The sequence below is a fragment of the Dendrobates tinctorius genome, unplaced genomic scaffold, assembly GCF_039654945.1.
Source record: "Dendrobates tinctorius isolate UK_male_01 unplaced genomic scaffold, ASM3965494v1 ptg000293l, whole genome shotgun sequence".
Taxonomy (NCBI): domain Eukaryota; kingdom Metazoa; phylum Chordata; class Amphibia; order Anura; family Dendrobatidae; genus Dendrobates; species Dendrobates tinctorius.
This window is the reverse complement of record NW_027361960.1, coordinates 26,280,381-26,305,381: the sequence shown is the minus strand read 5'-3', so window position 1 is coordinate 26,305,381 and position 25,001 is coordinate 26,280,381. Positions and strand designations below refer to the sequence as shown.

General features: G+C 42.9%; 1 protein-coding gene across 1 annotated transcript in view; it reads right to left on the bottom strand.

Moving 5' to 3' along the window:
* The window catches only part of LOC141072949 (chitin synthase chs-2-like), an 88,197-nt gene that overhangs the window by 33,988 nt on the left and 29,208 nt on the right, over window positions 1–25,001 (bottom strand). Inside the window, exons 7-12 of the mRNA XM_073560233.1 lie at window positions 23,156–23,260; window positions 22,776–22,917; window positions 18,193–18,393; window positions 16,134–16,418; window positions 11,763–11,942; window positions 5,159–5,546 (exon numbers count right to left, since the gene is read on the bottom strand). Of these exons, the coding sequence (XP_073416334.1) occupies window positions 5,159–5,546; window positions 11,763–11,942; window positions 16,134–16,418; window positions 18,193–18,393; window positions 22,776–22,917; window positions 23,156–23,260 (1,301 nt within the window). The remainder of the gene's footprint in view (window positions 1–5,158; window positions 5,547–11,762; window positions 11,943–16,133; window positions 16,419–18,192; window positions 18,394–22,775; window positions 22,918–23,155; window positions 23,261–25,001) is intronic.

Below are 25,001 nucleotides of genomic sequence, written 5' to 3'. Positions count from 1 at the left end.
TACATTATATCTACAACCATAATCCCCCTCTATGCCCATAGCCAATCTAGGTCATGAGGCAGGGTACCCACAATTAAGTTTGCCAAACCTGCCATCAATGTTCGGCCTCATTCAGACATTTGTGACTCTTGTACGTGTTCTATACACATTTTCCATGGAAGAATTAATTATAGTTCATCTGGTTATTCACATGTCCATGGTTTCTTGTGGGTTGAGTTGTCCATAAAAAAAAGTGGAGACAAGTCTGTTTTTTATCCGTGTCACAGATCCAAAATAGTCATACAAGTCTATGGGTCTTTAAAAAATCACTGACAGAAGACATTTTCGCCTGTGTGCTGTCCGTTTATAGAGATTGTAATAGATTGGAGAAAGTTATTTATTTTTCCATATGTGAAAATTATTATTATTTATTTATATATACCATTAATTCCATGGTGATGTACATGAGAAGGGGTTACATCAAAATACAAAAATCACTTACAGTAGACAAACTAACAATGACAGATTGGTACAGAGGGGAGAGGACCCTGCCCTTGCGGGCTTACATTCTACAGGATTATGAGGAAGGAGACAGTGGGTCGGGGGTTGCAGTAGCTCCGATGGTGTTGAGGTGGCCGCGAGGTCATTACAGGTTGTAAGCTTTTTTGAAGAGATGGGTTTTCAGGTTCCGTCTGAAGGATCCAAATGTGGTGGATAAACGAACGTTTTGGGGCACAGAATTTCAGAGGATGGGAGATATTCAGGAGAAACCTTGGAGGTGATTGGGCGAGGAGCAAATAAGCGTGGAGGAGAGAAGGAGGTCTTGGGAGGACTAGAGATTACGTGAGGGAAGATATTTTAGAGATAAGAGATTAGTTTAGAAATATACGGAGGAGAAAGGTTATGGATGGCTTTGTAGGTCAATGTTAGTAGTTTAAACTGGATATGTTGGGAAATTGGGAGCCAGTGAAGGGATTTGCAAAGAGGGGAAGCAGAAGTGTAGCGAGGAGAGAGATTAATTAGTAGGGCAGCAGAGTTAAGGACGGACAGGAGGGTTCGAGAGTGTTAGAAGGTAGGCCACAGAGGAGGATGTTGCAGTAGTCGAGGCAGGAGATGATTAGGGCATGCACAAGCATTTTGGTAGAGTGAGAGTTGAGGAAAGGGCAGAATGTGGAAATATTTTTGAGCTGCTGGCGACAGGAGGTGGCGAGAGCTTGGATGTGTGGTTTGAAGGACAGGGCAGAGTCAAGGGTTACTTCGAGGCAGCAGATTACCGGTACAGGGGAGAGTGTGTTTTCATTTATTGTGATAGATAGATCAGGTAGGGAAGGTATGTGAGATGGAGGAAAGACTAGTTCAGATTTGTCCAGATTGAGCTTGAGGAAGTGAGAGGTGAAGAAGGAGGATATGGCTGATAGACATTCTGAGATTCTGGAGAGCAGATAGGTGACATCTGGGCCAGAGAGGTAGATCTGAGTGTCATCAGCATATAGATGGTACTGGAAGCCATGGGACTTTATGATTTGTCTCAGGCCGAAGGTATAGATTGAGAAGAGAAGGGGTCCTAGGACAGAGCCTTGGGGACACCAACAGAGAGGGGGCGAGATGAGGAGGTAGTGTGGGAGTAGGAAATGCTAAATGTGTGGTTGGTAAGGTATGAGGAGATCCAGGATAGGGCAAGGTCTTTGACACCAAAGGAAGAGAGGATCTACAGTAGAAGGCAGTGGTCAACTGAGTCGAAGGTAGAGGACAGGTCTAGAAGGAGCAGTATAGAAAATTGTCTGTTAACTTTGGCTGTAAGTAGGTCGTTAGTAAGTTTGGTCAGGGAAGTCTCAGTGGAATGGTGGGGACGGAAGCCAGATTGTAGGTTGTCGAAGAGTGAGTTAGATGCAAAGTCAGAGGAAAGTTCAGCGTGGACGTGCTGCTCAAAGAGTTTGGAAGCAAAAGGGAGCAAAGATATGGGGCAATAGCTGGACATAGTGCTCGGGTCAAGGGGTGGCTTTTTGAGGATAGGTGTGATTGTAGCATGTTTGAAAACAGAGGAGAAGGTACCAGAAGTTAGTGATAGGTTGAAGAGATGGGTTAGGAATGGGATAAGTGTAGTGGTGAGGTTGGGGAAGAGGTGGGATGGGATGGGGTCAAGTGCACAAGTGGTGAGGTGTGATTTGGAGAGAAGATGAACAAGCTCTCCTTCAGTGATTTTGGAGAGTGAAGTTATGGGGTTAGGGCATTGGTCTGTCATACAAAGGGGTTGTTGTGGTCGGACAACAAAGACTTGCCATGTTTGGTCTATTTTAACGTTGAAGTACGTGGCAAAGTCCTCAAAAGAAATTAGGGAAGTCGGAGGGGGCAGTGGTGGGCGAAGGAGTGAGTTAAAAGTGTTGAACAACTGTTTGGGGATGTGGAATATGGAAGATACAAGGGATGTAAAGTAGTCATGTTTAGCAGAGGTGAGAACAGATTTGAAAGTGAGTGCTGCTTGTTTGAATGAGGTGAAGTTGTCTTGAGAGTGCGTTTTCTTCCAGTGCCGCGCTGCAATTCTGGTTACTTGCTGAAGCTTTTTAGTTATGTTATTGTGCCAGGGTTGTCTATTGATTCGTTACACACTGCTATGCACAACAGAGGCGACCGAGTCGATGGCTGATGCAAGAGTGGCATTGTAGAAACTTGTGGCCGTGTCTGTGTTGTGGAGTGAAGATATGGAGGATAGTGGTACAATAGAGCCTGAGGGTGTGCGAGTGTCTAGGTGTGCGAGGTTTCTGCGGGGGTGCGCATGTTGCTGGACAAGGGTGACAGGTGGAGAGAACACAGACAAAAGACTGATGAAAAATCAGACCCAAAACACTGATCAAAATTTGTCCCTTTTTTACGTAACAAAATGTCACTGATGCCTGAATGAGATCTGTTATCTGCAGAAAAAGTAAGACTTGATAACCACAACTATTCATTTATTTTTCCTCTCTTTCTTGTAAGTAATATTTGTCACAAGGGTTACGGTACCGTTACACTAAGCGACGCACCAGCGATACCGACAATGATACGACCTAGTAAGGATCGCTGGTGCGTCACTAAGGGTTGCCAGTAAGCTGTCAAACAGTCAAATTTACCCAACGACGCAGCAACGATCTCAGCGGGATCATTGCTGCGTCGCTTAGTGTCACTCAGCAGCAATTCTGACGACTTCCGCCTGCGTCCATGTTTTCTGAGTCGCTAACGAGGTCGCTCGTCGGTGTCAAACACAGCGATGCATGCTGGCCAGTGGGACACCAGCGATCAAAAAATGGCCTAGGACATTCGAGCACGATCAGCGACATCGCAGCGGGGGCCTGGTCGCCGCTATGTGTCACACGTAACGAGATCGCTGGCGAGTTCGCTGTTGCGTCACAAAATCGGTGATGCATCAGCGATCTCGCTAGCGATCTCGCTTAGTGTGAAGTACCCCTTAGTCACATGTTACTATGTTCAAATTTCTGCCTAGAAAATGTATGATTCGAAACACATCATGTTCTTTCAGATGCTGTAAATCAGACTGAGTTTTTCCTAGAATTCAATAACTGTTATGGAAAAGTCGTTATAGGAAGTGAATAATCACTAAGGACAAAATATTCTATTCGTTATTATTGCAGTTGAGCCCTTTTTGTCTAATTGTTGGTGCTTTTTGCCAGTTTTTCTTTTGTGCTTAATTCTTTTTTTAATCTGCTCAATTTTTAAAAGTCTATTTTTTTTAGCTATTTTACTTATATTGCGTGATCAAATTCCATAGAGCTTTACAGACATCATTTTATGTACAGGATGATTCATTGGCTACTTTGCTGAAAAATTGTTGTAACTTCTTAAAAATATGGTTGACTATGCTGGAATTTGCACTGTACATACTTTGGTTCAGGAGAAGTTGTCTCGCCAACTTGTTGCTCCGCCGATCATCTCCACTGCGAGATAGATTTGCCTTTCTGTGCATCAGTAGTGTATGGTGGTACTTGCATTTCACTCCTGCCAAATTCCTTATTTATTTGTTAACAATATACAGATACAGTTTGGAGGAGCATGTTTTCATTGTGAAAACTTATTGGAAAGCTGAGTCCTTAAGAGGTGCCAAAGTGAGTTTCTAAAGAAGTTTCAAGTTCAAAATCCACCGTCCATACCGTGTATTCTGTCATTCGTGAATAAGCCAGAACTTAACGGAAAATTACTGGGTGGGCATGATGGAGGATATCTGAAAATGTCTGCGAAAAAAGATTCAAGATGTGAAACAGCGACTTTTGGCATCTCCATGTAAATCATTGCACAGGATTTCCTTTGAGACAGGCGTGTCGTATTCCACATGTTAATGAGCGACCAAGAAAGGTCTTTTTTGCCCTTACAAAGTCACTGTTGTTCAAGAATTGAAAGGGTCCGATCAAGAGAAAACAATTCATTATTTCTAGATTTTTTCTTTGTAGCCATGTGTACAGTAACAAGCCATGAACATTACAGGCACTCCGTGAAAACATAGAGCAACAAATTCAGGGTATTAGACCAGACATCCTGTGGAATACATTCAACAATATGGAACGGTGCGTGCAGGCATGCTTGGATGCAAATGGTAGACATTTTCAACACTTGCTTTAAAACTTCAGTTTCTCATGAACCAAGGTATGTACAGTCCAAATTTCAGTATGATAGATCGGCTGTTTTAGAAGTTGCAGTAACTTTTTTGGGTAAAGTAGTGAGTGAATCAACCTGTATATTCACCTGTTTTTTTATGTTCTCCCTTGTTGAAATGTTTTTGCACAAATTTTGTGACAATTTTGTGACACATGCAACTTTTTGAGTTTAAACGTAACATAAAAAAATTGACAAAAATAAAGAACATTTTTACATATTGAGCAGAAGTCATTAATCACATGCACTTTGAAGAGTTTCTCGCAATAATAAGGTATTGAATAGAAAAAGACAAAAAAATTAAAGTGACTTTACCGAAACGGCAAAAGATGAATTGAGTCCTAAATGCATGTGGATTTATTGCATTGCTGTATTATCTGAAACTTCTTACACAGGCAATGCTGGTAAAATCTATGTATTGGCTCTAAAATGGAGATTTATGTAAGTTTTATGTAAGATCACATTCACAATTTCATCATTTTTAATCCAGTGATGGAAATACTAAACAAGATTTAAGATGTATTCTGCTTCACGTTACCTTTTTGCTTCCATGTTCTCAATTTGATCTTCTAATATTTCTGATTTTTTCTCTTGGTCATCACATTTTGTGTCATAGACCTGTACATCAATATGCCAACAGAGGCATTTACAGTTTTTTTGGCATTTGACTTTTTTTGTTTTTTGTTTCATTTTGTCTTTAGGTGCCACTGTCTCTCGAGTTCCCCAGGACACTATGTGCATGTTAACTAATGAGTATATTGTTAGTAGAAGATAACCACTTGGAACACATATAATGTATAAAAGTCCATATATCAGTAGAAAAAACTCCTGAGGATGAAGTAAGGCTGTTATGACATATATTATGCCCATGGAGATGAGAAATAGGCCTGTGGGTGTCATGAAGGTTTGCTGCTTGATTATGTCACCTACAAAAAAAAGAAAATTCATTTTTCAGAAATGAAAGAACATGGGCAAATATTAGGCAATATGTGAATACAAAAAAATAACTGACCCCAATCTACCCCCCGACTCTAAAGCATAATATGGTGCCCGCTGCCTGCCCTGCAGTCATGACACTACCTCCATCATTCATGTAACCCCTGCAGTCAATTTCTGGCTTTGGTGGTCATGTGCTGCACATGCAAATATAACTACTGGGAGCCAGTGATTGACCATGATGGTCACATGATTGATGGACATGACATCAATGTCAGGAATCATTAAAGCACCTGTGCTGTGCAGTGTGTTAAATAGCTAACTCTTATTTTATATTTATACATATTTTATGCTAGTAGATAGCCTGTCCAAGGGTGGTGACTGTAATAGAAAATTAACCCAATTAAGGGCAGAGTTCTTGTCCCAGAACATACAGGAAAGATATATATCTTTGTACCGTGTTAGCCAGTAGAGGGCAATAAAACCTTCACACTGCTTATCTATGAACTGTTCCAATATTTATGTTTATCCCTGGGAGACATAATGACAATTCTGCTTCACGTCACTTGTCTTATCTATTGCCTTTATTTCTGTGCTGTGTTGTGTTTATATAAATATGTGATTCTTCAGATGTTGTATTAAGGTACTGTCACACTTAGCGGTGTACTAGCGATCCCGACCAGCGATATGATGCGGTCAGGATCGCTGGTACATCGCTAAGTGGTCGCTAGTGAGCTGCCACACAGGCAGATCTCACCAGCGACATCTCAGGGGTCAGGGGTTGCTACTTACCTGTCAGACGAGGCGATCCTGACGTCCTCCCGCCCGCGTCCACGCGTCGCTCCTCGTCACAGCAGGAAGCCCAGCAGGAAGCTGACAACGAGAAAGGGTCCAGGACGTTCTCGCGCGATCAGCGATAACCAGCGGGGGAGCGGTCGGAGGTAAGTATCAGACATAGCGATATCGCTAGTGATATCGCTATAACGTCACAAAAACCAGTGACGTTATAGCGATATTGCTAGCGATATCTCTTTGTGTGACAGGCCCATTAGTCAAATGCCTGATGAAGATATCTGAGTAGTCTCGAAAGCTTGCAATTTGTTACCATGTTTTCAGTTAGCCATTAAAAGGTATTAACCACTGAGGACTCTCAATTCTAAATATTCTTCTGTCCCAGAACAGTGACTGCAATCTATAAATATAAAAATCCATGCTCATGAAAATTACTTCCTGAAATTAGGAATAAAAGTTGTAATGCAAAGGCATCAGCTATTTCAAATACACAAAATACCAAAGATAAACCAATGTGGAAGTCCCCAATAACAGGAGCCTCTCTCTGTTGCACTGGCGAGAGCCGGAAACAGTGCAGTGCGATTGGAAGACTTTGGTCTTCTTTTACACTCTTCACCTGAGCACTTCGATATATCAGCTGAATGAATCCACTGGGCCCAGGAGCCACTGATCCGAGTGGTATGCATCCTCCACCTACCCATTGTTGTACGGCATTTCGATGTGGAAGCTGCATGGAGCAAGGACCAGTGTGTATAGAAGTCAGTGACCACCGTCCCACCCTGGCTTGGTACCACCGACATTATATTGTACATCCCTGTACAACACTTCAGATATATTAGATTGTGTTATTTTATTACATAAGTTCATGTCTCAGTGCACACTGAGTAGTGTCAATTACTTACTTTTGTCTGTAATCATAGACACAAATCATTAGGATGATTCTAATCAATAAATTATAATTATTTCATAAGGAATTTTGACTTATATTTGTTTTTTACTTTTCAAAAAATAAAAAACAGATTTTACTTTAAAGTATATAGCAACTAATTTATTCCTGCATATGTGGGGAAGGTGACTTGACGGGCAGACTTGATTGGAAGTAGGAGGGGACGATTTGTGCACTACAGACGGAGATTGGCAATGACAGAAAGGTAACAGCAGGGAAAGGCAGAAAAGGGAGTGCAGTACCTAGAAATGACCACAAGATGGCAGGGGGGAGTAGTTCAGGACTCAACAGCAGCTTAGGGCTTGAGAAACGCTTAGCCATGGGGGCAGGGAGATAGGAACCCAGGAGGGGAATTCCCGGTGAGAGAGGGGATAAAAAGGACAGGTTGGGGTTCCAGGCAGGCTAGTCACGGGCTAAGCTCGGCAAAAGACGGAGAACAGCGAAGAGCTCGACCAGGGGACTGACAGGAAAGAGACAGTCAGGGGGGTGGCCCTGACCCGACGGACCACAGGACAGACGAGGCCCCGGGGGTACCGATTGGACGACGACCTCGATCAGGTGAAGCGCTGGCGGTAGATTGGTCTAGGACAGCCCCAGCGAAAGATCCGAGAGGGACGTTACTTTGACTGGAGGAAAGGTGCAGGTTCCCCGGGCCTGGAGACGGAGAACTGTAAAGAGGCTGCGGTGCATGGTTGTGGTCGTCAGGAGGACGACGAATATAATCCGGATCTGTTACAACTGACTTCTGCCTCCATCTCGTCTTTGCCACGTCCGGTTGTGGTAAGCAGTGGACCACCCCCCAACCCCGGCCCCTACCACACATACATAGGTTATTTCTTTATTGTTGAAGTGGTCAGTGACATTTTTTTTCAGCATACTCCAAATATGGCATTTTTTCTGCCATTTTTCTATTGGATTTTGTATATGAATTCACATATAAAACAAAAAGTATTTGTGCAAAATGTAAATTAATAATAAACACAACACAATAATTTTCCACCCTCGGCCTGGCACACTGGCTTGTCCAATCATTATAAATAAATATCTAAGTGTGTAATTGATCCAGTAATCAAAAAACAGATCCATTACAAATTAAAGACGAACAGATGGCTGATTAACAGATACGTTTTCCGTAGACTTCAATGTTAAAAAAAGTATCCAGTTGAGATCAGTGATTTAAAAGCGGACTAAAAAGTTGTGTCTGTATAATTTTTTCACCAAGAGATTGCTGCTCGATCGTTCTAACTGATCACTACTGGAAATGGGAACATAGCCTAAGAACTAAAAATCTAAAAACACAAACACCTGAACATTTGAACCAAGTGGGGGCTACCAAAAAAAGAGGAGAGATGGCAAAATGACATCCAGTGGCCGGGATGCTAATATGTAAAAAAATAAATAAAAAATGAATAAACCTGAAATTAAAGTGAACCAGGATACAGGTCAACAGAAGTGAGAAGAGAGCCAGCAACCAGAAAACTTCCAGCACTGCTCCTCATCAGCATCCAAAAGGCACAATATCTGAAAGCAGCCCAGGAAAATCCCAAAGATTTCCAAAACCCACCATCCTAAGGAAGAATATTTAAGAATGAGATTGCTATAGTTTAGACACACTTCCCTTGAGAAAGTGGATCTTCAATACACGCCTTGGGGCGTTCGTGGCTCTGTGGGTGGTTGACCAGATGCACTATGGGTAAGCCTTGCTCCATACTAGCATATTTAAATAATTACTCACCATCTTTTCTGGCATTCATAATATGGAGGATTTTCATATACTTATGCTATTACTACCCGCAGCCTGACCCTACTCCACTTATGCCACTTCTTAACACTTAATTTATTTCCTCTTTGGTTCTTCCAACATGTTTCAGGTTTACTTTTTGTTTCATGTCCTTTTTTAATATGCTATAATTTATTTTCTATTTTATTACTATATATCTCTTTGAGTGGTGATTTTTGGATACTTTGTATCTTTTTTTGGCTGCATTGATTAGGTTATTCACCCAACTACTAATTTGCTTATGATGGGGATAGCTATTGTACATCTTTAACCCTTAGATTCATTTTGATATGTTTTTGGATATTTCTTTGGTCATCCTAATGAGGAAGATGGAAAATTACATCTCAACCAAACTCAATCAACTCAAAGATGCCCTCAAAGACAATTCCTTATGGGAATTGTGGAATAACGTGGCCAGAAATTATAAGAAAAGCAATCTTTATATCCAAAATGGCAATAAGTGTATTCAGTACTTCAAGGACCTCTACAAAGACATCCAAAATGAAGGAGTAAGCCAAGAATGAAGCACATAATGACAAAACTGAATGCAGTGGAGTAAAATCTCAAAATTTTAAAAAACCCTTTAGATATACCAATAACACTGCAAGAAGTTGCAGAGCAGCCTCAATGTAATCCCACCTGACATGAAGGCTCAATGGCTAAACTGTTTAACATTGTATTGTGTGCTTGCTACTTCCCTTATACCTGGAGCCAAGGCATCATCACAACCATTCACAAGAGTGGGGACAGGTACAACCGACCTGGCTATAGAGGTAAACATGTCAGCAGCAACCTGGGAAAACGGTTCAATAGTATCCTGAATAAGATGATCCTCATCTTTCTCACCCACTACACCATGTTTAGCAAAAGCCAAGCAGAGATCCTGTCAAACAGCAGCACCACACTGACCACTACACTCTGCACAGCCTCATTCAAAACTGTGTCCACAACACAAACAATGTAAAGATTAAAGGCTGTTTTGTGGAATTTAAAATGGTCTTCAACTCAGTTTGGCACCTGTATTTATTCCTACAACTGCTGGAGAGCGGAATAGGAGGACCAACCTGTGAGGACATCAAATGCTTCTACTATGGGAACCTGTGGCCAGGAATGGGAGAAGAAAGTCTTATTTCCAGAAGAGCTAGATTAAATCAGATATGCTTGCAGCCTAAATCCAACGCTGTTCAACATCTACATCAATGAGCAGGCCACAGCTTTGGAATCCTTCTTGGTACTAGGTCTCATCCTACATACAGTACATTTCATGTGAAATTTTTCCTACATGCAGATGACTTGTTTCTGCTATCGCCATCTGAGAAAGGTTTCCAAAACAGCCTGCAAATCCTGAAGAAATTCATCTTCATAAAGGCACTACTCATCAATCGGAACAAAACCAACATAACAGTGTTTCAGAGTAGAAACGGAAGGTCAGAATGACTCCCTTCATTTGTGCCAAAAACATGCCCCGTTGCAGGAATGTATAGAAACCTACCTGGGCCTAGAAATGCATCAGTCAGAGCACTTCAAACAAGTCAAAAAGATAATGAAGAACAAAGCCTGCAGAAATTTCTATTCCATCCGAAGAATACGTTACCATCTAAAACCACAAGTGACAGTGTAGCTAAAATCTTTGATTCCATCATCGCCCCAATCATCCTGTGTAGCCGAGATGTATGGGATCCTTACACATACCCAAACCTTTTACATATCCATCAATGTACCTCTATTAGTGCCTGTCGAGCTGACAGAGGCAGATTCCATTTAAACTTAAAAGTCCAGATGAGGGCTTTCTCCTTTTGGGCTTCCCATATGTAATAGCAGTCTGAGCTATTATCACCCTAAATCCTCGTTACACATACAGTAGGTGGTCTAGGCAAACCAGGAGCCCCAGAACAGCTCACCTAAACCCATTCTGACCAAAACACAGTAGCCTGATAAAAGCCAGAATCAGAAAGATGATTGATGAAGAACAAAACAGGTAGATTGGTGTCTTTAGGACCAATATACTTAACTCAAGAAACTGTCAAAGTCTACAGAAAAATTACAAACTAGTCCCATATCTGGAGAATCTCCTAAACCCCAGAGACCCTGAGATTCCAAGCTGGTGCAAGACTCTGTGACTGCAGTCTGGCTATTGAATCCAGCCACCAAAGATAGAGCTACAAACCCAGGGAGGACAGATTGTGTTCAAACTGCAACCTGGAGGCGGTGGAGGATGAGACCTACTTCCAGCCACACTGCAACAAGTACTCAGCAATGAGGCACACTCGCTTCAGAAGACTCTCTGATATCTTCCCAGACTTCAGCTTCGTGAAGGTAGAGCATAAACTCTACATCCTGCTGTGGGAAGATGAGAGCCCAGTGGCAAAGCTTTTCGATAAGAGAGCGCATGCCATAGACTGCAGGGAACATGACACATAATGGACTTTTATAGCCACGAACTTGGATGTGCCCCTATCCCACATTGCCTAGCCATCATATCCACAGTTCCTATTCCTATCCCCCAATTCCTATCCCCAAATACTCTACACTTTCTTTGGGAATGTTAATATGTAGTTGGTTCTGCCAATAAAGCCTATTTGAATCTAAATGGAATAAAGTATCGATACTTCATTTTTAAGTCTAAACTGGTGTATTCATTTGCATAATATAAAAGTCACAAGAAAATGGTAGCTAATATTCACTTACCAATAATACTTAAAAATGTTGCCATCATCAAAAAAGCATAGCAAATACTGAGAATTGCAGCTATATTAATCTGAGAGCTGGGCTTCATGATAAAACACACCAGAGTGTACAATGCAGGAGGTATAATTGCAAACACAATGCTTCCGTTAGCATCCCATTGGAAAAGAAATGACAAGCATCCTGCAAATAGAACCAATAGATTATTATTATTATTTATTATTATAGCGCCATTTATTCCATGGCGCTTTACATGTGAAGAATGGTATACATAATAAAAAAAATAGCTGTCACAAAATCTTATCTATCTCGGTATGCTTAGCATGTCATTCTCCACAAGGAGAAACGGTACTTCTTGGAAATCGGTCAGACGCCACTCACACAGGCAAACCAGATCTCACACTTTGCAATGATGAGGGGCAGTACCCCAAAACACAGTGTCTGCAAATTGAGATTCTGGTTTTGGCTTTTATCCTAAGTCATGTAACAAGGCTCGTTAAAGGGTCGACATTGACTTTTAGGATTGCTACTTCCAATAGGTGGCACTAGAGTTCTAGTCCTCTTCCTCTCTGAAGAGACAATTTGCATAATTCACAGAGGAGCATTGCGGCTTTAAGTCTCCTCATCTCGGCATGCTTAGCATGTCATTCCCCGCAAGGAGAAATGATACTTTTTGGATATTGGTCAGACGCCTCTCACACAGCCAAACCAGATCTCACACTTTGCACTGACGAGGGGCAGTACCCCGAAACACAGTGTCTGCAAATTGAGATTCAGGTTTTGGCTTTTATCCTATAGGGGCCTTTACACATAGCGATATCGTTAAAGCGTCACCGATTTTGTGACGCAGCAGCGATATCGCTAGCGATATCGCTATGTGTGATACTTACCTCCGACCGGCTCCCCCGCTGTCTGTCGCTGATCGCGCAGCTCCATTTCTCGTCGGGCGCTTCCTGCTGGCGCCGACGAGTGACGCGTGGACGCGGGCGGGAGGACGTCAGGATTGCCGCGACTGAAAGGTAAGTAACGACCGCTGCTGCGTCGCTACATCGCTGTGAGATCTGCCTGTGTGGCAGCTCACTAGCGACCATTTAGCGATGCACCAGTGATCCTGACCAGGTCGTATTGTTGTCGGGATCGCTGGTGCATCGCTAAATGTAAAGGGGCCTTAAGTCATATAACATGGCTCGTTAAAAGGTCGACTTTGATTTTTAGGATTGCTACTTCCAGTAGGTGGCACTAGAGTTCTAATCCTCTACCTCTCTGAAGAGACAATTTGCAAAATCTTATCTATTCACACAAAGTGTCATTTTGTATGACGCACAGCCAATTAAATGAGATAACATAATTGTTGAAAATAAAATAACTCTCTATGATACAGTGGGGGGAGAAAGTATTTCGTCAGCCACCAATTGTGCAAGTTCTGCAAGATGAGAGAGGCCTGTAATTGACATCATAACATCATAGGTAGACCACAACTATGAGAGTCAAAAAGAGAAAACAAATCCAGAAAATCACCTTGTCTGATTTGGCAAAATTTATTTTGCAAATTGTGGTGGAAAATAAGTATTTGGTCACCTAAAAACATGCAAGATTTCTAGCCCTCACAGACCTTTAACTTCCTCTTTAAAAGGCTCCTCTGTCCTACACTCATTACCTGCAATAATGGCACCTGTTTGAACTTCTTATCAGTATAAAAGACACCTGTCCACAACCTCAACAGTCACACTCCAAACTCCACTTTGGTGAAGACCAAATAGCTGTCAAAAGACACCAGAAACTAAATTGTAGCCCTGCACCAGATCTGCAATAGGCAAGCAGCTTGGTGTGATGTAATCAACTTTGGGAGTAATAATAAGAAAATAGAAGACATACAAGACCACTGATAATCTCCCTCGATCTGGGCTCCATGCAAGATCTCACCCCGTGAGGTCAAAATGATCACAAGAACTGTGAGTAAAAATCTCAGAACCACATGGGTCGCCCTCCCAGGGCCGTGGGGTACTCGGTACCGGGCCGGTGTCAGTGGGATGTGTCACAGCAGCAGTGACCCAGACCGTGGCCCTGGGCGCCCAAGTCAATGGCGGAATGTATATGTAGTTAATGGAATGGAATAGTTCGTGATGCCACCTGTGGTGCTCGGCCAGGGAGGTGTTAAGCCGACGCTGCATACAGATCCTCTGGGACAGATGGTGTGGTGCAGCAGTGATGGTATAGCCCTCCACAGGCAGGGCTTATGTCCCAGGGCAGTGCAGTTGTGATGATTGTGGAAAGGCGCAGGCAGTGTAAAAGATGGTACCCACCCATATGTAGCGGTGCTGAGTGGGTTGGCGCAGGAATGAATGGAGGACACCGAGGCTTGCAGTTCCAAAGCTTTACTCACAGTCTGCGGTACACAAGGGTGCCTGCCTCCGGGCCGTGTCCTCCGGGTCAGAGACTCAGCTAACCTCCAGGCCAGATGGAAAGCTCCTCTCCAACACTCCGCCAACATGTGCCTTTCCTGAACGACTCCTCTATTGCGCCTTTAGGGGTGAAGATCTCCAGTACCGTGGTACTCTGTAGTTCCTCCTGTCAGATGTTCCTAACAATTCTACTCGTATGGCAGAGAGCTGTAGCCTCTCTCGGGGACTCCTTTCTCTGGAGTCCTGGCTCTCTATTCAATTGCTGTTGTGCCCCAAGTCTTAGTTGGGAGTAGTGCATTTACAGCCAACTACTCCACTGGTGTCTGCTGCAGAACCATAAGTGTCCATACAACCTCGGGGACCGGGCCCCGGCCTTGCGCTGAGAACCTATAGGCAGGGTTCCTCTTCCAACCCACTTCTCCTCTCTGTTCTCTTACTCCTACGTTCCGTACTGATCTTTCTCTCTCTTATGGAAGCTTAGGTTGCAGTTCTACGCCTTTCTCCTTCTGTTCCTTTCCCATGCCAGCTGGCTCAGATCACTGAGGCAGCTGCAGCACTCCTTCCTCCATCCCTTCTTCCAGGGATCCCCACTCCTCCCGAGTGGCTTCCTTCCTCACTGACCTTCTGTCATACTGAACCCACTGACTGACCTTTAATTCTTAACCTTCCCACTCTTTTATATATCTCAACTCCACCCACCTCCCAGCACATCCACTGTTCCATGCAGGGAACCACCAGAGGTGCTCTGCTACTCTCTAAGCACTGAGCCGCAATGTGGTTGTGCAGAACTACCCTGTTGTGTGGGGTGCGAGAGTTGGAGTATGGAGAGGAGTTCCCACCTTACCTGGATGGTGAGGCACTACACCTTAGGAGAAGGTGCAGTACCTCTGTGGCGACTGAGCCTCAGGGGCACCACACACACACAGGTTGACCTAGTGAATGACCTGCATAGAGCTGGGACCACCATAACAAAGGCTACCATCAGTAACACACTACGCCGCCAGGGACTCAGATCATGCAGTGCCAGACCTGTCCCCCTGCTTAAGCCAGTACATGTCCAGGGCCATCTGAAGTTTGCTAGAGAGCATTTGGATTATCAGGAAGATTATTGGGAGAATGTCATATGGTCTGATGAAACTAAAGTAGAACTGTTTGGTAGAAACCAAACTCATCATGTTTGGAGGAGACAGAATGCTGAGTTGCATCCAAAGAACACCATACCAACTGTGAAGCATGGGTGTGACAACATCATGCTTTGGGGCTGTTTATCTGCAAAGGGACCAGGATGACTGGCTCGTGTACATGAAAGAATGGATGGGGCCATGTATCGTGAGATTTTGAGTGCAAATATCCTTCAATCAGCAAGGGCATCGAAGATGAAACATGGATGGGTCTTTCAGCATGATAATGATCCCAAGCACACTGCCAGGGCAACGAAGAAGTGGCTTTGTAAGATGCATATGAAGGTCCTAGAGTGGCCTAGCTAGTCTCCAGATCTCAGCCCCATAGAAAACCTTTGGAGGATTTTGAAAGTCCGTGTTGCCCAGCGACAGGCCCAAAACATCACTGCTCTAGAGGAGATCTGCATGGAGGAATGGGCCAACATACCACCAAGAGTGTGTGCCAACCTTGTGAAGATTTACAGAAAGCATTGGACCTCTGTCATTGCCAACAAAGGATATAAAACAAAATATTGAGATGAACTTTTGTTGAACCTTTGTTAATGACCAATACTTATTTTCCACCATAATTTGCAAAATAAATCTTGCCAAATCAGACAAGGTGATTTTCTGGATTTGTTTTCTCATTTTGACTCTCATAGTTGTGGTCTGCCTATGATGTCAATTACAGGCCTCTCTCATCTTTTTAAGTGAAAAAACTAGCACAATTGGTGGCTGACTAAATACTTTTTTCCCCACTGTAAATGAAATAATGCTTAATTAACAGAATAATTGGAGTTATGGAACATTACCTGCAATCATTAAGCACACTGTAGCAGGACTGAGAATTGAAGATGCCATTGTCAATATCTGATAAAGGACATAAAAGTAAGAAATGGACGGATTTTTCTTTGCTGTTCGCTTTCCATTGTGCAATAAATCCAAGGTGTTTGCCAATGTTGAAGGAGACCACCTTCTGCGCTGGTTGTAAAACTCATGGAATACTTGTGGTGCATTAGTGTAGGCATCCGAAGCTGCATTATACTCAACACGCCAGCCTTGTTGGAGGAGCAATGTACAAAGCCAACGATCTTCACCTGGTAACACCAAAGAATAAAAAGCATGAGCATCAGAACAAGCAACACAACAAATGTCCGTTTGTAGTAATAACAACAGCACTTTATTTCAATCAAAAATAGCTAAAATTCTGTTTACAGAAGTGACATGTCTTTTATTTTTAAGGCAGTCATGACTCCACTCTTATTTCAAAATGGATTTCCACAGAACCCAATGATGCATTGATCCCCTCAATTAATTAGGGATTATTGTTGATGGCTGAATACTCCACATTTTTTTTGTGTTTTTTGCACTTTTTATTCAGGGTGCAGTTGGACCCATTTGGTCTTGCAAACTGCGGCGTTTGTTTACATGGCATGCATTTTGATAGCGCTGGAAAGCCCGCCTGAGCTAATAGAAGGGTGTCACTACTAGGCTGGCCTGGATGCTGTGCATGGCCATAGTGTGAACAGCGCCGCATACAAGTTTTTTATTGTGCATTAACATACCAAGCAACCGCCCCCTCCATGGTAGGCTGCGAGCGGCTGTTTCATCGGTATTCTTGCACCTGTGTTGCCATCTTAATTATATGGGTCCACTGCATTTGTCTGGAGGCCTGGACGGGTAAACCTCTCTGCTTTTTTGCTGTTTTCTTCTATTATTGGAGGATTTTTAAGTCCTCTTTTTGTGCTATTTGACTGAAAGCCTATGGCCCTAATAATTCTGAATGACATTTTGTGCGCTAGTTTCCATGAAGAATACGCTTGAGTAAGATGCACCAAATTTAAAGGGTACCTGTCATCTGAGTCATGATAATTGCACGATTTCTGCCAGGTATATATTTTCAGTAAATCCGGCCTCACCCCTGCCGGTTTCTCCAAGTGCAGCGCTATGTGATCAACAGGTCCATTTCATAGCAAGAGAACTATCAATCACCTTTAGCAGTGCTGTGAAGAGCAGACTGGGGGCGGTGCTTAACTAGTCTACTCTCCAGCTATGGTCCACTACCAGAACTTTAAGGATTATGTCTATGGCTACAATCGTGCATCCAGGATCTGATTCAAGCTGGCCGCAGTTTGTGCAGCACAAATCAGATGATGGGTTCCCTTCAATATGAGGCATGTGTCTTTTTCTGAATTCTGCACATCTTTCAGCTGTTGTGTGCCAGTTCAAGCAATGTACTCCAATCGGGGCCTGGTTTACATTTGTGTTGTAATTGATGCCGCTGTTTTACTGTAAATTAGGATGAATTTGACATCTGTGCTCAGTCTCCAGTTGCCCAATCTCCGTTAATCTCTGTCAACTTTTCAAAAGTTGTCAAATCTGACGTAAAAACACCAAGGCCCTGATTTATTAAGACTGGGGTTTCATATGCCAGTCTTAACAATGGCGTAAGGAATAAGATGTACCGAATTCATTAAGTAACACATGCAACTTAACGAATTCGAGACACTGGTGAAACATTTTTGCATATGAAGCACAGCCACTAGTGATGAATTCAATTGGCAGGTGTAGCCATGCTTTGTCTTGTCCCATCGTAACCCTAGGTTAACCCTTATTTTGATGAAACTGCATTAAATTGGACAAAAGTTGCAACATTTTTTTTGCAATTCGCGCAAAAAATGTTCAAACTTTATAAAGCGTTCTATGCATAAAAGCTTTAATGAATTGGGGACATAAACCACAAGATTTCACAATTTGTTACATTTCAAGCAGTTCTTTGAAAATTGCTGAAAATTGCCTGATGAATCGGGGGCTCATGTCTCCATTCATAGTTACATTGCAGTATTTAATAAAATTGTAACTGGTAGGTACCTTGATCATATTGAACATACTCCATGGCAGTATTTGCTTTTATGCTGTAGGTTTTCATTACATTGTCATCCATTAAAGCAGATGCTCTGAAAAGACTAAAGCATCCAGGACTGCACAAGACACTGCCAAACACATGTTCTGAAGATTTTTGTAACCAGTGTCCTACAGCATATTCAAACTTTTGGTACCAAACCATGGGTCCTAAGGAGGCAAAATAACATTATTATTTTAAGCCTTATTCTCTACAATAAATACAATCATATCTGCAGACACTGCTACAACATCTTGAGCTACAGCACAGCATTACATTTTGTGTGGGGTCTTTCACTTCATCCATAGAATTGAATATTATTAGTGATGAGCGAGTATACTCGTTACTCGAGATATCCGAGCATGCTTGGGTGTTTGAGTATTTTGGCGTGCTCAAAGATTTTGTTTGTGTCGCTGCAGCTACGTGATTTGCGGCTGCTAGACAGCCTTAATACATATGGGGGTTGTCTGTTTATTATGAAATCCCCACATGTATTCAGGCTGTCTAGCAGCCGCAAATCATGTAGCTGCGGTGACACAAACTAAATCTCTGAGGACGCCCAAAATACTCGGAGAACACCCGAGCATGCTCAGGAAATCTCTAGTAACGAGCATACTTGCTCATCACTAAATATTATTAATAATTTATATGCTAGATGTCAAACATGATGCACATATATTTTACCTCCCACTTCTCAAAAAATCTAAACTGCAAGTATTCTGTAAGAAAGAGTGGGAAAGTATAGAAAACAAGAAAAAGGCATGAGTTGTTTCCATAAAGCATAGGATGTTGACCTCAGGGAGACCAGTCAAAGAAAACACTGTGGCAGCCGGCAAAGGCGCTCAATCAGTGAAATCCTAGGCGCAATGCTCCCTGGGAAATACGAATATTGTCCTGTGTCCCGTGTTTGAGACTCTTAAATGAGGCTCCACGGACTTTATTTGCATATTCGTATTTCCCAGAGAGCATTGCGCCTAGGATTTCACTGATTGAAATCTGTCTTTGCCGGCTGCCGCAGTGTTTTCTTTGACTGGTCTCCCTGAGGACAGTGATTGTTTTGTGATGTACTTTTGTGTGAAATTCGCTTTGTTTCCGCTACAAATATGTTATAATGCAATATGTTATTTGACAAGAGGTGCCCAAAAATGTACATAAAACAAAAGGATACTTGTGGTCTATAATTAATCAAACACACACCAGTTTAACCCCTTAACGATCGCCGATACGCCTTTTAACGGCGGTAATTAACGGTACTAAAACCACAGCGCCGTTAATTCACGGCGCTGTGATTTAAGTGAATAGCGCCCCCCAGTGTCGGATTTTCTCCGGGGTCTCGGCTGCCAGGGGTAGCCGAGACCCCAGAGAACATGAATCGGTCGGTTTTTACCGACCCCCGCTTTTGCGATCGCCGTTATTAACCCTATAACGGCGACCGCAAAAAAATCCACGATTTTACATTTAATTTCTCTCTCCTCTGATGTGATCACACATCAGAAGAGAGAGAAGTAGGGTCCCCGATCCCCCCCAGTACCTCTCCGTGGCCCTCCGTCCCCTCCCGGTGGTCCCACATCCCGCCGGCATCCTCCGATGGGTGCCGCCATCTTAAAAATGGCGGGCGCATGCGCAGGGCGCCCGCCGGGGATCTGCCGGCTCCGGCTGGCAGATTCCATTCATTATTTTGATCACTATGATAAACGATCATAGTGATCAAAATAAAAAAAATAGTACATAACCCCCCCGTTTATCACTCCCTTATATAGGCCAATATAATGAAATAAAGAAAATATTTTTTTTTTCAGTTTTCCATTAGGGTTAGGGTTAGGGTTGGGCTAGGGGTAGGGTTAGGGCTAGGGTTAGGCTTAGGGTAGGGTTAGGGCTAGGGTTAGGGCTAGGGTTAGGGTAGGGTTAGGGCTAGGGTTAGGGTTAGGGTTAGGCTAGGGTTAGGGTTAGGGTTGGGCTAGGGTTAGGGTTGGGCTAGGGTTAGGGTTGGGCTAAGGTTAGGGTTGGGCTAGGGTTAGGGTTGGGTTAGGGTTGGGCTAGGGTTAGGGTTGGGCTAGGGTTAGGGCTAGGGTTGGGCTAGGGCTAGGGTTAGGGTTGTGCTAGGGCTAGGGCTGGGCTAGGGTTAGGGCTCGGGTCACGACTAGGGTTAGAATTAGGGTTAGGGCGAACTAGAATTAGGGTTAGAATTAGGATTAGGGATTAGGGTTGGGATTAGGGTTAGGGTTGGGATTAGGGTTAGGGGTGTGTTGGGGTTAGGGTTGGAGCAAGAATTGAGGGGTTTCCACTATTTGCCAACTTTGGGGGTCTAAAAATTGGGGTCTAAAAAATCACTTTTGTGGAAATAAAAAAAGACTTTTTATTTTCACGGCTCTGCGTTTATAAACTTTTGTGAAGCGCTTGGGGGTTCAAAGTGCTCACCACACATCTAGATAAGTTCCTTAGGGGGTCTAATTTCCAAAATGGGGTCACTTGTGGGGGGTTTCCACTGTTTAGGCCCATCAGGGGCTCTGCAAGCGCAACATGATGCCCGCAGACCATTCCATCAAAGTCTGCATTCCAAAATGGCACTCCTTCCCTTCCGAGCTCTCCCATGCGCCCAAACAGTGGTTCCCCCCCACATATGGGGTATCGGCGTACTCAGGACAAATCGCATAACAACTGTGCGGGTATGATTTCTCCTGTTACCCTTGTGAAAATAAAAATTTGGGGGCGAAAAGATCATTTTTGTGGAAAAAAAATGGATTTTTTATTTTCACGGCTCTACGGTATAAACTTCTGTGAAGCACTTGAAGGTTCAAAGTGCTCACCACACATCTAGATAAGTTCCTTAATGGGTCTAGTTTCCAAAATGGGGTCACTTGTGGGGGGTTTCTACTGTTTAGGCCCATCAGGGGCTCTGCAAGCGCAACATGATGCCCACAGACCATTCCATCAAAGTCTGCATTCCAAAATGGCACTCCTTCCCTTCCGAGCTCTCCCATGCGCCCAAACAGTGGTTCCCCCCACATATGGGGTATCGGCGTACTCAGGACAAATCGCATAACAACTGTGCGGGTATGATTTCTCCTGTTACCCTTGTAAAAAATAAAAATTTGGGGGCGAAAAGATCATTTTTGTGGAAAAAAATAGATTTCTTATTTTCACAGCTCTACGTTATAAACTTCTGTGAAGCCCTTGGGGGTTCAAAGTGCTCACCACACATCTAGATAAGTTCCTTAATGGGTCTAGTTTCCAAAATGGGGTCACTTGTTGGAGGTTTCACTGTTTAGGCACATTAAGGGCTCTCCGAACGCAACATGGCATCCGATCTCAATTCCAGCCAATTCTGCGTTGAAAAAGTCAAACGGCGCTCCATCCCTTGCGAGCTCTGCCGTGTGCTGAAAAAGTGGTTTACTCCCACATATAGGGTATCAGCATATTCAGGAGAAATTGTACAACAAATTTTGTGGTTGATTTTCTCTTTTAACACTTGTGAAAATAAAAAAAATTGGTTCTGAAGTAAATTTTTTGCAAAAAAAAGTTAAATGTTAATTTTTTCCTTCCACATTGCTTTAGTTCCTGTGAAGCACTTAAAGGGTTAATAAACTTCTTGAATGTGGTTTTGAGCACCTTGAGGGGTCTAGTGTTTAGAATGGTGCCACTTTTGGGTATTTTCTGTCATGTACACCCCTCAAAATGACTTTAAATATGATGTGGTCCCCAAAAAAAATGGTTTTGTAAATTTTGTTGTAAAAATGAGAAACCGCTGGTCAACTTTTAACCCTTATAACTTCCTAACAAAAAAAAATTTTGCTTCCAAAATTGTGCTGATGTAAAGTGGGAAATGTTATTTATTAAGAAATTTGTGTGACACATCTCTCTGATTTGAGGGCATAAAAATTTAAAGTTTTAAAATTGCAAAATTTTCAAAGTTTTCGCCATATTTCCGCTTTTTTCATAAATAAACACAAGACTTATCGAAGAAATTTTACCACTAACATGAAGTACAATATGTCACGAAAAAACAATCTTAGAATCAGCGGGATCCATTAAAGCGTTCCAGAGTTATAACCTCATAAAGGGACAGTGGTCAGAATTGTAAAAATTGGCCTGGTCATTAAGCTGCAAACTGGCTCTGTCGCTAAGGGGTTAATATTATCCCTACAATCATCAGTTAATGATAAGTTTATTTTTGTATATTATTGCATATGTTTTCATTATCGGATGTTTGTGTGTGCGCACATATGCCATGTAATGCCTGTAACAGAAAGGGTCTCTGTGTGTGTGTTGGTGAGTACGCATGTGTGTGTGTGCACATATATACTGTGTAATTACTACAACAGAAAATTTGCGTGCACGTAGGTGTGTGATCATATATGTTGTGTAATGCCAATAACAGAAAGTGTGTGCGCATGTGTGTGAGTTTCAGTGTATGTCCGCACATATGTTGTGTAATGCCTATAACAGAAAGCGTGTGTGTGTAATGTGTATAACAAAGCTCTATGATTTAGTGCTGCACTAATCCATAATAATTTCTCTAAACTTGTATTATACAATTTAATATTATTTCTACCCATTCCAGTTGGGTGAATTCTTCCACAAGCAGCTCCAACTTCCGGGTACGTTCTCAGGCGATCTACTAAAAGCATTAATGATGATGGCTGAAAGTCTGTGTCTCCATCCAGAGCCAGTATATATGTGTTTGACTTTGTCTTCTGTGGAGAAATAAACAAATTAATCTTATACTGTAGATGCTTAGATTGAATAATAGAAAATGTACTGTAATATTTAAAAATGGTAATAATAATCCATATGATGAAAGACAATAGACTTGGTGCATCTAAAAATATACAATATATCATTCTTTTACTCCCCTGTTGTGAAACTGCTGGGTTACAGACTGAATGAATATATTACTCAAACTAATTGGGGAAAATGATTTCCTTCCCTTACCAATAGCTTTTCTTCAATAGTATGCTTTTTTTTAGGATCTTTTTCCACCTTTGCTGCATATTTGCGATATAGCTTCCATCCTAACAAGTAGTACATGTACATTATCTGCAAAATAATAGGATAAACTTTGCTTAGGGTAAATATCACAATATATCCCCCCAAAATATTTTTAGTATAAACTTTGCTAAATACTTCATTTGTAAAGTAATATAATGTAAATTAATCAATCATTATAGAATAACTTAAAGGGCTATTCCCATATCCAAGTTTCTATCCCAATATGTAGCAGATGTAATAATAATATTAGCCTCCAATCTATCTATATATATAAAACTGAATGTATGTATGTGTGTATCACGAAGCATCTTTCATTTCACCAGAGCTGGTTAAAAGAAGCTGAGCTATGAGCAACAGTTTTCCTTGCAACCAATCACTAAACATCTCTCATTTCACCAGAGCTGGTTAAAAGAAGCTGAGCTGTGATTGGTTGCTATGAGCAAGTTTTCCCACTTGACAACACCTCAGCAGACACTGACATGGTGGGAGAAATCTAGCATCCCTGGGAACATAAGCTCCCAGCCATTGTCTGCCCCCCAGAAAGGAGCAGCGAGCACATGACAGAAATGAATCCCCCTCCCGTGCCTATATACTCATCACACCTCCTCCGTACCAAACCATCAAAGTGTGAAAACACGGATCCATTGCAAATTTGCAAAAAACTGATGCACCGGATCTGGTTTTTGGATGGATCCGTCACAGCGGCCAGTGTATGAAATTTAAAGGAACAGAACTTTGGAAAAGGGGAGAGAGAGAGAACCCAGGGTCTCTTAAAGGGATCATTGGTATGGAAGTTAGGGCAAATCCACACTGCGCTTTGGTACTGACCCCAGGCCTTTCTTAAAGGGATCTCCGGTATGGAAGTCAGGGCAAATCCATCCAGCTCTTTGGTTCTGACCCCAGGCCTCTCTTAAAGGGATCCCCGGTATAGAAGTCAGGGCAATTGCCTTCAAATGCTGTGGTACTGACCCCAGGCTCTCTTAAAGGGATCTCCTGCAAATCCCTCGGCGCTCTGATTCTGACCCCACGGTTCTATTAAAGGGATCATTGGTATGCAAGTCAGGGCAAATCCACTCAGCGCTCTGGTTATGATCCCAGGCTCTCTTAAAGGGATTTCCAGTATGGAAGTTAGGGCAAATCCACTAAGTGCTCTGGTTCTGACCCAAGTCCCCTCTTGAAGGGATCCCCGGTATGGAAGTGAGGGTAAATCCACTCTGCGCTTTGGTACTGACCCCAGGCTTCTCTTAAAGGGATCCCCAGGATGGAAGCTAGGACCGTTCCACTCAGCGCTCTGGTTCTGACCCTAGACTGACGGGATGATGTGGGATATTAGGGGTAGTAGTCCAGTGGCTCTGGCTTATGGGATGATGTGGGATATTAAGGGGAGTAGTCCGGTGGCTCTGGCTGACGGGATAATGTGGGATATTAGGGGTAATAGTCTGGTGGCTCTGGCTGACAGGATGTGGGATATTAGGGGTAGTAGTCCGGTGGTTCTGGCGGACGGGATGATGTGGGATATTATGGGTAGTAGTCCGGCGGCTGTGATGGGATGATGTGGGATATTAGTGGTAGTAGTCTGGTGGCTTTGACGGGATGATGTAGGATATTAGGGGTAGTAGTCCGGTGGCACTGGCTGACGGGACAATGTGGGATATTAGGGGTAGTGGTCCGGTAGCTGTGGCTGATCGGATGATGTGGGATATTAGGGGTAGTAGTCCGGTGGCTCTGGCTGACGGGATGATGTGGGATATTAGGGGTAGTAGTCCGGTGGCTCTGGCTGACAAGATGA